The sequence below is a fragment of the Tenrec ecaudatus genome, chromosome 10, assembly GCF_050624435.1.
Source record: "Tenrec ecaudatus isolate mTenEca1 chromosome 10, mTenEca1.hap1, whole genome shotgun sequence".
Lineage (NCBI taxonomy): Eukaryota > Metazoa > Chordata > Mammalia > Afrosoricida > Tenrecidae > Tenrec > Tenrec ecaudatus.
The window spans coordinates 130,908,902-130,922,861 of record NC_134539.1 but is presented as its reverse complement, the minus strand read 5'-3'; the positions used below and the strand labels follow the sequence as shown (position 1 = coordinate 130,922,861).

Below are 13,960 nucleotides of genomic sequence, written 5' to 3'. Positions count from 1 at the left end.
ACTGGAGCATGTACACTGATACAGATAAATGCTTTCGACGTAACAGAATCCAGGACAGATAAACCCTCAGGAACAATAATAGGAGTAGTGATACCATTAGGGTAGGAGAAGGAGGGGGGAGAAACAGAAACGTGGGTAAAGGGATAATAAAAATTATAATTTATCAAGGAGTCATGAGGGTGGGGAAGGGAGGGAAAAAAGAGGAGCTGATACCAAGGGCTCAAGTAGAAAGCAAATGTTTTGAAAATGATGACGACAACATATGTACAAATATGCTTGATACGACTGATGTATGGATTCTGATAAGAGCTGTACAAGCCCCCAATAAAATATTTAAAAAAAGTAACTATCCAAGTAAAGGAAAATAACTGTTATTTAAAAATGAGGTTGATCAGTAAGCTTGAAGTTATTAGTTAGAAAACAGAATTAAAATCTAAGAGAGAGAAAATGGCAGAAAAGAAATTTTGAAGTTTAGATCAAAAGGTTGAATATCATCCTAAGAAGCAGCTCCGAAAGAGAGCAAGAAACAAAAAAAGAGAAGAAATACATAAGTTTTCTAAGAACTGGGATGTGGAAATCTCCGGCTGAAATGACTGACTTCCATACAAGATGCAACAAATACAAGGCCTCTAAACCAAACAGCACTGCCGTGTATCACAGAGATCCAAGTCAACTCGCAGGCAGAAAGATCCTGAGAGCTTCCGGAGAAAACACACCATCAAGGCAAGAGCCCCAAAGCACCACACTGAGCTCAGTGCGCAGTGACCCCATGGCTTCACAATGCCCAGGAACATCATTTTCCAACTTACAATTCTGTACAGCCTACCATCCACGTCTTCTACTCACATTTCTCACGTTCAAGTTCTCAAAACATCCACTTTCCTCCACACCCTTTACCCAGACCACCAGTCACAAACACGTTCTTTCAGAATAAAAGTTTTAAAAAAGGGTCAAGATAGGAGGAGATAAGACCGAGCATCCAGGTTCCACGGCTGATGAAGACAAATCTCAAGACCACACGCAGTACCCGTCTGGAGTGGGGCCTGGGGATCCAAGGCCCCAGGAGAGAGAGCTCTAGGAAAAGTAGTTTCCTAGAAAATCATTTTATTGAGTGTCCTTATAGCTTTTTAAAAAGTACTTTTATTGGGGGCTCTTACATCTGTTATCACACTCCATACACTCCTCCAGTGTGTCAAGCACATTTGCACATGTGCCGCCATCATCATTTTCACAGCATTCTCTTCCCACTTGAGCTCCTGATATCAGCTCCCCATTTCTACCCCTCCCTCCCATGCCCACCCTCCCTCACGAACCCCTGATAAGTTATAGATGATTATTTTTATATCTTACATTGAACTCCTTCGCCCCTCACCCACTTTTCCATTATTCATCCCACTGGTAGGGCGTTACAGGTTGATCCTTGTGATTGATTCCCCCTTTCCTCCACCCGCTTTCCCCTAATCCTCCTGGTTTCTCTCCTCTCCTTGTTGGCCCTGAGGGGTTTATCTAGCCTGGATTCCCTGTGTGGCAGGTTCTATCTGTAGCAGTAAGCATGCTCTGGTCTAATCCGATATGTAAGTAGAATTGAGGTCATGATAATGGGGGAAAGAAGCACCAAAGCGCTAGAGGAAAGTGTGTGTTCCATCGGTGCTATACTGCACCCTGACTGGCTCATCTCTTCCCTGTGACCCCTCTGTGAGGGGGTGTCCAACTGTCTACAGATAGGCATTGGGTCACCACTCCATGCCCCTACCCAAGTCATATTGGGTATGATTTTGTTCTGGGTCTTAGATGCCTGATACTTGATACTATCAACACCTCATGATCACGCAGGCTGGAGTGCTTCTTCCATGTGGGCTTTGTTGCTTCTCAGCTAAATGGTCGCTTGTTTATCTTCAAGCCTTTAAGACCCCAGAAGCTATATCTTTTGATAGCCGGGCACCATCAGCTTTCTTCACCACATATGTTTATGCACCCACTCAGCAATCGTGTCAGGAAGGTGAGCATCACAGAATGCCAGATTGTTAGAACAAAGTGTTCTTGTGTTGAGGCAGTACTATTTCCTTTTACTTTCCTCTTGGTCCCAGCATCATATTTGGCCTTCGTTTGGGTTTAGTAATTCCTCGCTGCTACATTGTCCTTGATTGAGCCCCACTAGGCATCCTACGACCTTCCTTCTATTGATTTTAGTTCACTTGTTGTTCCGTTGTCTCTGAGTTGGTTCCCCCAACTCCCCTTCCTTTCTCCCACCTCTCCCTTCTCCTGTATCCACCCCATAACCATTGGTCCCATTTTTTTCATCTCCGAATTATTTATCCTGCCTATCTTAGTTAGATCTTACAGCTCTTATACAATCTATACATCACTTGTAACAAGCACATTTGAAAATAGGTTGCCATCTTTATTTTCTAGACATTGGCTCTCTTTTGAGACCTTGGTGTCAGCAGCTCCTCTCTTTGAAAAGGATAGGTTTTATGTTGGGCCATACTTGTATCATATCTGTCAATTGACTATCTTTTCAGTTCTCCCAAGGAAAGCAGAGACCCTGTACAAATAGCACAAGACGCCAGTTAGTTCATTGCGTGCATTAGGACTTAACTCGCTCCTAGAACCTCGGTTGAGGAAGACAGGGACATAATTATTCAGGAGGCTAATGATAAAAAGCAGAAGAGAGTGAGCTAAGAAGTGAAAGAGGTTGCTTCTTGCGGGTGAGAATGAGATGAGGATAGGATCAAGGGAACTTGTTTTCTTTTCATATTTTGCTATTTTCATTTTATTTAAAAACTGTGCATTCTGCTGATAAAAATAAGAGGTCTCAAATGACAAAGGTACACAAACTCTTAATAGTACTTGCATCTGCTAGGCCTTGGTGAGGGCACATAAGAAGTAAATCTCGTACAGTCCTCATTATTAAATCCAATACAAGAAAGCAATCTTAATAGGGCAGAGCCTTTGAAATCAGAGAGCCGGGGTTTGAATTGCAGGATGCACCTCTCCTTACTGTACTAATCCTGGGCTAGCTATTTCCTCATGCTGAGTTGTCCTGCTGTGAAGGAGGTCAAAGACCGGTCTAGTGTTATTCGGATTACAGTATACAGAATAACGATGACGGCAAGCACAGCTGACATTTAGTGCATCATGCATTTTGCCGATGGTTTACCATATTCACCTAATCTTCAAAACCACTCTAGCAACATGATCACGATAAGGAAGGTGACCTAACATGCCCACAGAGTGTAACTCTGGAATCCCTACTTTAAATACTACCACACCACGAACAGTGTCCAAGAGTGTTCGATAAACAGCATGCACTCTTATGGCTATTGCTAATTAAAAGATAAAATTTATAGATCTAAAAAAAGCAGTAGCTCTATTTGACATCTTTAAATGTCAGACTATTTCTAAAAGCCATGACTGAAACAATGAAACCCCCCGCCCTCTTGAAACCAGTCTCCCGTAGGAAATGGGACTAATTTCTTCCATTAATGAGAACACTTCAAGAGAGAAGTACATTCTCTTCCCCTGGTTGGGGGGGGGGGGGGGGAAGAAGGTTTGTTCAAATTGTTATTTCCCTCGCTTCTGTTTTCTTGTTTCCTCAAGATATGGGAGACACCTCTTGGCTGTTTACTTTTCCCCTCCATCCGTGCATACATCTTGTTCCCTAATGCTGCAAATAGTTAACATTTCACAAAAAGAAGAGAAACTTGCTAACAGTAACAATACTTCTTGAATTGAATCCATTTGGTCTCATCAGAAACCAGAGAACCAGGTGCTTGGGATGCCTTAATCTGCTATTGCTGGTACCTTGAGCCTTTATAGCCACTGAGATCCTTATCCATATCCAACTCTGGAGTGGAATCGATGATTGCTTGAACTTCTGATTTCTCTTCATTTTCAGCAGAGCCTTAGGAAAGACCAAGATGACATAAATAATGCATGTATCATCATACGGTTTAAGGCTTTCAATATAGATATTCTACTGCTGCTATAGTTGTATATACATTTGATGATTTAAAAAAATTTAAGAATAAGCTTCTGGAAGCACAATATGTCATATATTTCATTAAGAATTAATATTGGGGGAAAGAATATTAGAAACTAGAAAGTTATGAGAAAGTTTACATTCATTCTTTTTCCCCCCTTAAATCATTTTATTGGGGCTCATATAACTCTTATCACAATCTGTCCATCCATCCATCGTGTCAAGCACATTTGTACATTTGTTGCCATCATCACTCTCAAGACATTTGGTTTCTACTTGAGCCCTTGGTCTCAGCTCCTCATTTCCCCCTCCCTCTCTGCCCCCTCGTGCTTCTTAAGGGCACACAGGGCAGTATACCCGAGGTCAGGACCCTGCGTCCATCCCTTATTGACTGTATCTGAGTCAGACACAAGTGCCCTGAAGGTGCACACAGACAGGGCTTGCCTTCCTGACTTTCAAACTCTCCGATTTTTCTGTCCAACATTTTTCTCCCTCTGAAAATTTGCATGCTTTTTTCTTTTAATGACTGTATACAGAGAAACTCCTGTGAATTTAAATCTTAATTTCAAATAAGTGAACTCATTATAAAACCATTTTTCAATCAGGCAACACTCCCCGACCCCCAAAAGATTTCCTCATGCCCACATCCTTTGGGAGTAAATGTAGCCATCTGGCCACTTACCAGTTGAGACAGTTCTCGTGTCTTGGCCTACTTGTACTTCAGTGTGCTTGCTGATCTCAGGCTTCGCTGGAGTGCCTGCCTCCTTCACAAGGCCGCCGCTGTCCTCCTTTAGGGGAGTGTCGGCAGGAAGAGTGGCCACGTCCGACGCAGCTGCTGACGCTGGAGTGGTGGCTGTAGAGCCTCCTTGGCTAACATCAGAAAGCTCATCCTACATGTAAAAATAATGGAGAGGTTTCCAAATGGGTAATTCGTTCAAACCCTCTTTATAAAGGGGCTAAGAAGTAAATGTGTTCAAGGTAAGTTCTGTTATGAATAAGTAGACCAGGCAATAAAGAGCCACTAATTACTAAAGCAACCAAATAAACTATCCCTGCAGAGTATTTTCAAATTGGATAGTACATATTTAAATAAAATAGAAAAAGCAGAATGGATGTTAGTGGTAAAATCAATATCCATGTCAACCTCAGTTTTAAAGATGGTTATGCTGCGCCAACATGTGCGAAAAGCGAGACTGTAGCACCCTTAGAACATGTGCTGTCTGGTTGCGGCTCTGAAACTACAGTGGAAAGGTCAAATGCTTCATCTCACCAGAGCAGAATTTGTGAAAGTGGTCCTAAAACATCCTGCCCCCACATTGTGGATGAATGGCAGGGTGGGTTCGCACCTAGTGCACCAGCCCGTGGCCGGCAGCATCAGGGCTGTGCATCGTGATATGCTCCTGGGGAGTGGGTAAGGACTGTGAGGGGGCTGACAGAGGCAATCGCCTCAAGAGTCTTTGTTTCGATGTGTTCTCTACTAGGATAAAAGTGGTACAATTCACCTACCAGCCTGGTAAACTCTTATTTATAGCATTATAGATGTGACTGCCCCCACTCTTTACAAGTGCCTGATGATCCGTGTGAATGGGATGGCCTAAAGCCATCAAGGCTGCAGGTGTGGAAAGGCTCAGCCGCCATGCAGCTTCTCCCCTTACTACAAATACTATTTTTGAACACATCTGAAATATAATTTGAGGTCCTTTTTGCACTTGCCATCTTCCTTTCAAATACAAGTCGAGTAGAGAAAGCATTTCCTCCTCCTCTTGGCCACAACATGCCACCTCCCCGCCCGAGTCTAGTTACCCGCACTTCAAACAATGTAGAGAAAGTCCACCTGCTCAAGTTCATCTGTGAACAAGGGGGTTTGCAGTATAACCAGGAGGGAACACTTTCTAAACCAGGACAACGACTGTGACATGATTTAGGGGCTCAAAGGAAGAGGTAAATTAGGAGCTACTTAGAAGAGAATGCTGAACGTTTTAAATCTGACCAAGGCTAGCCAAGCAACATGACGTTTATCTATCTGTAACTTCCTTATTCTGCTTTATCACATAAAAATATTTTTGGGGTCTTTCTTGCCTTTTTATTTTTAACACATCCATGTTATTAACGGAAGGTCCAAATGTCAAAACTTACGAGTGACTTTTTTTTTGTTTGCACATAAAAATATTTTATTCTGTTCAAAACAGCTCACTGTGTGGGCTGTACTCATGACAACTGGATCCAAGGATACAGCCTGAGAGCTGAAAAAAAAAAGTTCAGAATTTTGGGGTGAATTTTTTCCTCGGTCTCCCCAGGAACAGTAACACAAAGCATCTAAGATTAGCAGCAGAGTGCTTCAGTAAGAAATCCTTGCTACAATATCCTTATAAATTATACCTCCAAATAGAGGAAATTATGAAATTCCGTCACCAACAATAACTCCCAAGTGAAGATGAAACGAAGAAGGAGAAATTTAAGTATCAACCTATTAAATGAGAAAATATGTGACTTTCGCCAACAATAATCTGGTAGCACGTGCAAAACAAAGGGAAATTTGTACTAGGATCTGAATGAAAAGTGGAAGCATTTATCAAAATTCTCTAATGCAAGGTTTTGGGGAGTTGCATGCCACTATTTCACATTCAATCAGAGACCTCGAGTCTCTATTTTATACTATTTTATACTACAGACTTTACATATCATATGCCAGCACGAGCCGTCATGCCTGAGACGCGATCGCAAGCGCTGCGTTAGTGCTCTGAAGCCCTAGCTGTTCCTGGGGGCTGGCTGATGATAGCTTCTTCAGACGCGCCCCAAACACGGAGACTTCCATGCTGTCACGTCTCCTTTGGTGACAAATTGACTTCCTGTACAATTCCCCTTACTGTCTCAAGGGGCTGTCTCACTGCAGGATGTCCACACAAAGCAGGGGACTGCCCTGCGACTGCTGCACTCTCTCCAGGTCCAAAGGAAGGGCGCCCCTGTGCACGTGGTGAGTGTGAGTGGAGCAACAAGGTGCCTTACTTTGGGCTGCATTTGGACGCCATGAGTGAAAACAGTCTCTTCTTTGTGCCATTTCTCTACTGGCTTTAGATCCCAGGCCTTACATACTGCTCTCTAAAGAAATGAAGCCTGGTAAATTAGTTCCAAATCTACAAACCTTTCAAGATAGCTTCAGTCGTTCCATTCCTCAACTGACTCTGGCATTTCCCCATAGTTAGTTATTTTTAATAGACTATTAAATATGTAAACAAATACATAAAATAAATGGTCTCATTAGAGACCACTTGGACACTATCTACTATCCACACTGCTTCATGGGCTCCTTCGTGACTGCTGTCCTAATGGGAAGAAGCCAGCAGTGGGAGGACACCAGGGGAAGCCGCCAATGCAGCCTGCCGGACAAAGGCTGCCAGCCTGCAGAGTGGTTTCCGGTCTGACCCGCCCCCAGGGCACGGCCTCTGCAGCCTAGGAGACTGCTGCCATGTCACCCCACCAGGAAGAGGGCAAGCAACGGGAACCTGCCTTCTGCCCTCTACAGTGCCAGGCTTTGAGCCTAATGAAAGTGAAAACACTTCAGGCTTTCAGGGCCCAACCCCTGCAGTCTTTCCAACAGAACACGGCCATCATGAGAGTGATAGGAAAAGAAGTAACCAATAGTTAATCATTTTCATTAACTTTTTTCAAATGGTTTTGAAATAACATTCCCAACTCCTGTTGGAGAACTTTCAGAGGTACACAGGACTGTTGACAAAAAGGAAACAAGTATTTTCTAAGTGTTTACATGTGTGTGTAACAAATGGAATACAAACTGTAACACATGAACCAAGTTGCACAGCAAATAGTCCCACCTTATTAGGGCATTGACGGATGGGGAAGGAAAGCAAGGGTGGTATCCTGAGTAACGCTGGAAAAGAGTAGTTCCACGAGGTACCCTAAGGCTAGACAGAGGACTGTATGCTGCTCCATCATTTCAGAAACAACTGTAAGGACCTCCCAGAGTTCAAGCAGTGGCCCAGCACATGGGTAGGTGGTAAAGGGGCGCTATGATGAACCTGACGACAGTGCATCAGGGCTGGAAGTGTATAAAAACAACACATGCGTTCCCACTGACACCTCCCCAGTACAGGTGCAGAAGTAATCACAGAAGCAGGTAGTACCATGGGTTAGTATACGTAGTTACCTTGCCCAGCTTAGTCGGCGGAGAAGGCGCGAGCAATCACATCTGAGCAATAAGTGATCACATCCAGTGATCAGACAGCGCTTTCTTTCTAATGAAAGGAGCCTGGGCTTTGTGGAGAAGAGGCTCGTTACAGGGCGGGGCGGAGAGAACACCCAACTCACAGTGCCAGCTACGCAAGAAAAGACCCCCCCACACACACAGATGCGCGCGTACCAGCAGGGCGGAGGGGCCAGCGTAAAAGAGCTGAGCACTTTTGAGCTTAAAAATATGATTGCATTGAATAACCCACAACATGAAATAAATGTCCACGCGTCCAACAGAGAGGAAGGAAGGGAAGGCCGGAGAGGGGAAAGGAAGAGCCCTTTCTCCCTCACGGAAGCGTTCCCATTAAAAAGGACGCATGCAACAGAAGACAGCCAGTAGAGCATCACAGGGCGCTACAGCCCGCGCGTGACAGCGCGAGGAGAAACAGGAGATAGATGTGTGCTGTCTCAGAGCAGAGCCAGCGAAATACTTACTGATCACCGGCATTTCCCTGCGAAGAAAGACCAGTTTAACCAACTAAGCAGAGTCAGTATTAACCACTGTGCGACATGTCAACATTATTCCTTTCTAAATCATTTTATTGGAGGCTCGTACAATTCCTATGTCAACATGATTTTAACCCTGACATGACACACTGAGAAAGCTTATCACCGTGAGCACTGTGCTCTGTAAAGATCTATCTGTATGGGATCAAAGGGGGGTGAAGGTCACTGACTCAAGCCCACGGGCCACTGCATGGGGGCAGATGAGGCTGCGTGCTTCCTAAAGCTCACGCAGTTCTCCTCTGAAGGAGAGGACGGGGCACTTCACGTCGGCATCAACTCACAACAGGATTTCCTATGAGCACAAGAGGACATGAGCACCTCAGAAGCTTGGATAGACACCTTGGGGAGAGGGAGCTTATGTCCACAGACCATGAACAGTTTGGAAAAGGAAGCAGGGACGGCTGCACAACTCAAACAAATGCAATCAGTGTCACTAAATTGTACATGTAGAAACTTGAACTTGTGCATGTTCTGCTGTGTAGTCTCGGCAACAAAAAACAAAACGACATATAGTTTTAAAAAGAAAGACACCATTTCTATTGCGTTCCTACCACAACCTCATTATTCAATCTAGTCACGGTCAATTCTCCAGACAGACAATCCCCATGGAGGGGATTCCTACCAGAGAACTGACTAGGGCTGTTCAGAAATCTCAAGGCCATGACAGACACTTAGGACCAAGGGTTTGCATACATCAGAAGAGACTGAGGAGATGCCGGATGCAGCACGGGACCCTAGAACGAAAAACAGGACTAGTGGGAAGATAGGAGGGAGCTTAAAAAAAAAGTCTACAGATTGGTGAAGAGTATTCTGCTAAGTTTCGATTATTCTGTTGTGGTAAGTAAGACGACAACATTAGGGGAAGCTGGGAGAAGGGTATTTGGGGAACTCTGCTGATGGTGGAATGCGTCTCTAAATCTAAAATCTAAAAGGACGGGGTTGTTGGCTTTAGGTATTTTATATTTCAAAACCTTACAAGCATTTTATAATAGGGATCTTTAACCACAGGCAATAAAAGAATTAAAAGAATACAGTTCAACAGCTGGAGACCCAGGATGGAGAGTCTTCTCAATAAGAATGCCGGCTCTGTTTAGTTGGGCTCCAGTCTGTATGCTAGACACATCCCCGGAAGAACGCAGCACCCAGTGACCACTGCCCTTTACACACCGAACCCTGAGAACAAGAGCTTCTCACAGCAGCTCTGCCAAGTCATATGGCTGAACAGAACTCTGCTTCACAAAGAGGTACCAATCCAATTGTTTTTTAGCTAACGGAACCTCCTTTTCTCAGTTCTAAAAGTCACACCCCATTAACAACCAAGTAAGGAAAAATGCCTTTAGGGGGAGCATGTTTATCTATGCCCATACACAGTAAAGATGGAGTTAGGTGGAAACTTCTGTAAGGAGAAACTTGTCAGAGAAAGAAAGAAAATACAACTATTTTCCACTAAGATAAGAGATAAAAAGTGTTAAAACTACATCCTGTCAAAGGCGGAAAATTTGAGAGACCCAGAAAAACCAGGCAGTCCTGTGGGATTCCAGTTCTCACAGGTTTGTAGGTGAGGCAGGTGCAAGTGGATGCCTGTGTGTGTGTATGTGTGAAACCGAAAGTCTGAGAAATCATCGCCAAACTGCGCTCTTACTTTACTGACACAAAACTCGAGGTGCCACATCAATAAAGAAGACTTTCATTGCAGTTGGGGTTAAATGATCCCATGTCTACAGCTCACCAATTGGAATCAAGGACCCCGAATCCTTCTTCGAGTTCCAGACCGCCACCCAGACATCCAATGACTTCCTTTGGAGTTCTTTGTGCAACCCTTTCCTCCTCCTACCACGCATCCATTCGCTCCTTTCGTGCCCTTGTCTTCAATCTCTCGTAAACATGTGAACAACCAGTCTTTCCCTTTCTAAGACTCCTCTCCCCTCGCTCCCAACCAGGTTATGTCTTTTCTCCCCTCCACCTTTCTTGAGTAGTCTACATTTGATGTTTCCTCCATTCATAATTTACGTTCACTTGTTATTGGCTTGGGCACTCAGCTTCACATCTATACCTGCGAATCCAGTCTTCATCTGGCTTGACTTTTCTGTACAGTCAATCTTGTCTACAATCCCTTCCATTCTAAAGTCCTCTTGTACTCTGCCATCCAGGACAGCAAACTCTCCTCCTCCTCCACACCTTGGCCCTCGTCAATATTCCCCCCTCCTCTGCACAGACTGCTCCGACACAGATGCTGCCTGCTCCCGCACTCTGTTTGGGAAATACCTTCTCATCCTGTTTAGGATGTGACGCCCCTAAGGCAGGCTGTGCTTCTCCAGGTATCCCCTTAACCCTGCTCCGGCTCTGACACCTCACTGTGGGCACTCTCCTCCTCCCTGCCCTGCCCATGGATCCTTGTCTTGTTCTGCCCTACCCAGGAGCTTGAGGACTGAAGTGTGCAGTGAGGAAAGAAAGGTAAAGCAATACTAGAACACCTTAATCACTTCAGCTTTATAAGAAGTCTTCCTGGAATGTACATATGTAAATATATTTATATGAGTGTAGGGAAACAGATCTACGTGCATATATTTATAGGTTTAGTATTAAGGCAGTAGATGGACAATGGGCCTCCACTCAAGCACTTACTCAATGCAAAAACACTTTGTTCTATTAAACTGGCATTCCAAGGTGCACACCTTCCCAACATGATTGCTGAAGAAAAATGTGTGCATAAGCAAATGTGGTGAAGAAAGCTGACAGTGCCCGGCTATCAAAAGATATAGCGTCTGGGGTCTTAAAGGCTCGAAGATAAACAAGAGGCCATCTAGCTGAGAAGCATCAAAGTCCACATGGAAGAAGCACACCAGCTTGGCTGACCATGAGGTATAGAAGGGACCAGTTATCAGACATCAAAGAATCAAAAATAATATCAGTGGGTGCCTACCTTACGATCAATGAAGACAAACGTGTGCATAGCAAATGTGGTGAAGAAAGCTAATGGTGCCCGGCTAACAAAAGATATAACGTCTGGGGTCTTAAAGGCTTGATGATAAACAAGCAGCCATCTAGCTCAGAAGCAACAAAGCCCACACGGAAGAAGCACACCAGCCTGTGTGACCACGAGCTGTCGAAGGGATCAGGTATTAAGCATCAAGGAACAAAAAATCTTATCATTGAAAATGTGGGTGAGTGCAGAGTGGAGATTCAAAGCCTTTTGGTAGCCAACCGGACACCCCTTACTGAAGGGTTGTGGGGAGGAGATGAACCAGGCAGGGTGTAGGGTAGCAACGATGAAACATATAACTTTCCTCTAGTTCTTAAATACTTCCCCCTCCCATTATCATGATCCCAATTCTACTTTACAAATCTGGCTAGACCAGAGGATGTACACAGGCACAGATAGCAACTGGAAACACAGGGAATCTAGGACAGATGAGTTCTTCAGGACCAGTGGTGAGAGTGGCGATGCCTGGAGGGTGGAGGGAATGTGGGGTAGAAAGGGGAAACTGATTACAAGAATCTACCTATAACCTCTTCCCTAGGGGATGGACAGCAGACAAGAGGGTGCGGGGAGACGTCGGACAGTGTAACATATGACAAAATTATAATAACTTATGAATGATGAAGGGTTCATGAGGTAGGGGGGAGTGAGGAGGGAGGGGGAAAATGAGCAGCAGATATTAAGGGCTCAAGTAGAAGGCAAATGTTTTGAGAATGATGCTGGCAACAAATGTACATATGTTCTTGACACAATGGATGTATATAATGGATTGTGATAAGAATTGTACGAGCCCCCAATAAAATGATTAAAAAAAAAAAAGAAGTCCTCATATCTGGTGGGGCAAGTTCTTCTTGTTCAAGATGATCTTTTCTTCTCCAATTCCTTCTTTATTTGCAGCTCACTCTTGACTATTATCTTTGCATAGCTTTGGTACTTTAGTAAAACGTTGTTGAGCAGAACAACTCTGGGCACTTAGCATACGGCTCTTTCTTTATCAGACTCACTAGAAGGTCCCCATTAAGAGATCTCTGCTGATGATGCCAAACGGAACGGCTCGGATTCTGCCCGGAGCTGATCTCTACACTCGATTCCAGAATCGCCAACAGGTTGTCTAGCGAGGTTTCATAGAAAACTTTCACAAATGGCTTGGATTGGACCTCGAAAGAGGGTATTTCTACTGGTGGAGTCTCAGTAGCAGAAAAATAAATATGTGACAAACCTGCAAATAAAAGTCAGTAGATGTCGACAGACGTGTGGCGGAGACATGTAGGCTGCATCGACTGCCAGGGACCTGACCTGCCAACCTCGAGGAAGGAGAGAAAAGGGCTGAAGTGTAAGCCCTGGGACCCTCAGATATTAATCAATATCGGAGGTCAAAAAGTAGAAGCGAATCGCAGTGTTGAGAGGGAACCGTGAAGGAGCCAGGGAGACCGAGAAAGAGTAGTGCCCTGGAAGCAAGTCAAGAAGGCATTTCAAGGCGTGGATGGCCCTCCAATGTGCCGAGTGTGGCCCTGAGGGCGAAAGGGAACCTTCCCCAGCCGTGGAGGGGCGGGTGGTGCTGACCACCTGCACACCACGTGTGCCAGTGCAGCGAGAGCACTGAGGGGCTGAGAGGAGTGGGATCGCCGGCCCTCCCTCGGGGCCACTTCATCAGCCTGGCGCACTCTCCCTCACACGCTCCCCTCTCAGGTCCCAGGGTCGGTCACGGCCTTCCATCTCGACCAGAAGCACCCTAAGCTAACTACTCAGTGATCCTACACAGGCTCTGAGGCTGCGCGCCCACGGGAGCGGACAGCCGCCGCTGCTGCCCTCAGAGCGCCTGAGGGTTTGCACCGACCTCGCGGCAATCAAGCCAACGCCCACCCACAGCTCCACCGGAGTTCAGTATGTGAGCGTCCACGGTGTCATTGGCTTGTTTACGTGTCAGTCCGCCCCCACCCCCACATAAATGTACTAATAAATGAGCAGTGTACACAAATACTTCTTTTTAAGGGCACTCTTGCAGTCTAGGCATATCATTCTTGGCAGACTTTCCATGAAAGACAGTTAGGATAATGGACTGACTACAGTTCTCACGCAGTGAAAACTCTCCAGTATAACAAGTGTATAACTTCATACCGTATATACTCAAGTATAAGCCGACCCGAACATCAGCTGAGACACCAAATTTTACCACAAAAACGGCCTTAAAAATGTGCTTCACTAGAAGTGGGAAAAAAAAAAGTGCTGGAAAACTCAGATTA

The 13,960-nt window shown here is 44.9% G+C and overlaps 1 protein-coding gene across 6 annotated transcripts in view; it reads right to left on the bottom strand.

Moving 5' to 3' along the window:
* SPAG9 (sperm associated antigen 9) overlaps positions 1-13,960 on the bottom strand; it is a 143,769-nt gene that overhangs the window by 45,587 nt on the left and 84,222 nt on the right. For all 6 annotated transcript variants that reach the window (XM_075561596.1, XM_075561595.1, XM_075561597.1 and 3 more), the window contains 2 exons: positions 4,665-4,872; positions 3,805-3,904 (listed from right to left, as the gene is read on the bottom strand). In XM_075561596.1, the coding sequence (XP_075417711.1) occupies positions 3,805-3,904; positions 4,665-4,872 (308 nt within the window). The remainder of the gene's footprint in view (positions 1-3,804; positions 3,905-4,664; positions 4,873-13,960) is intronic.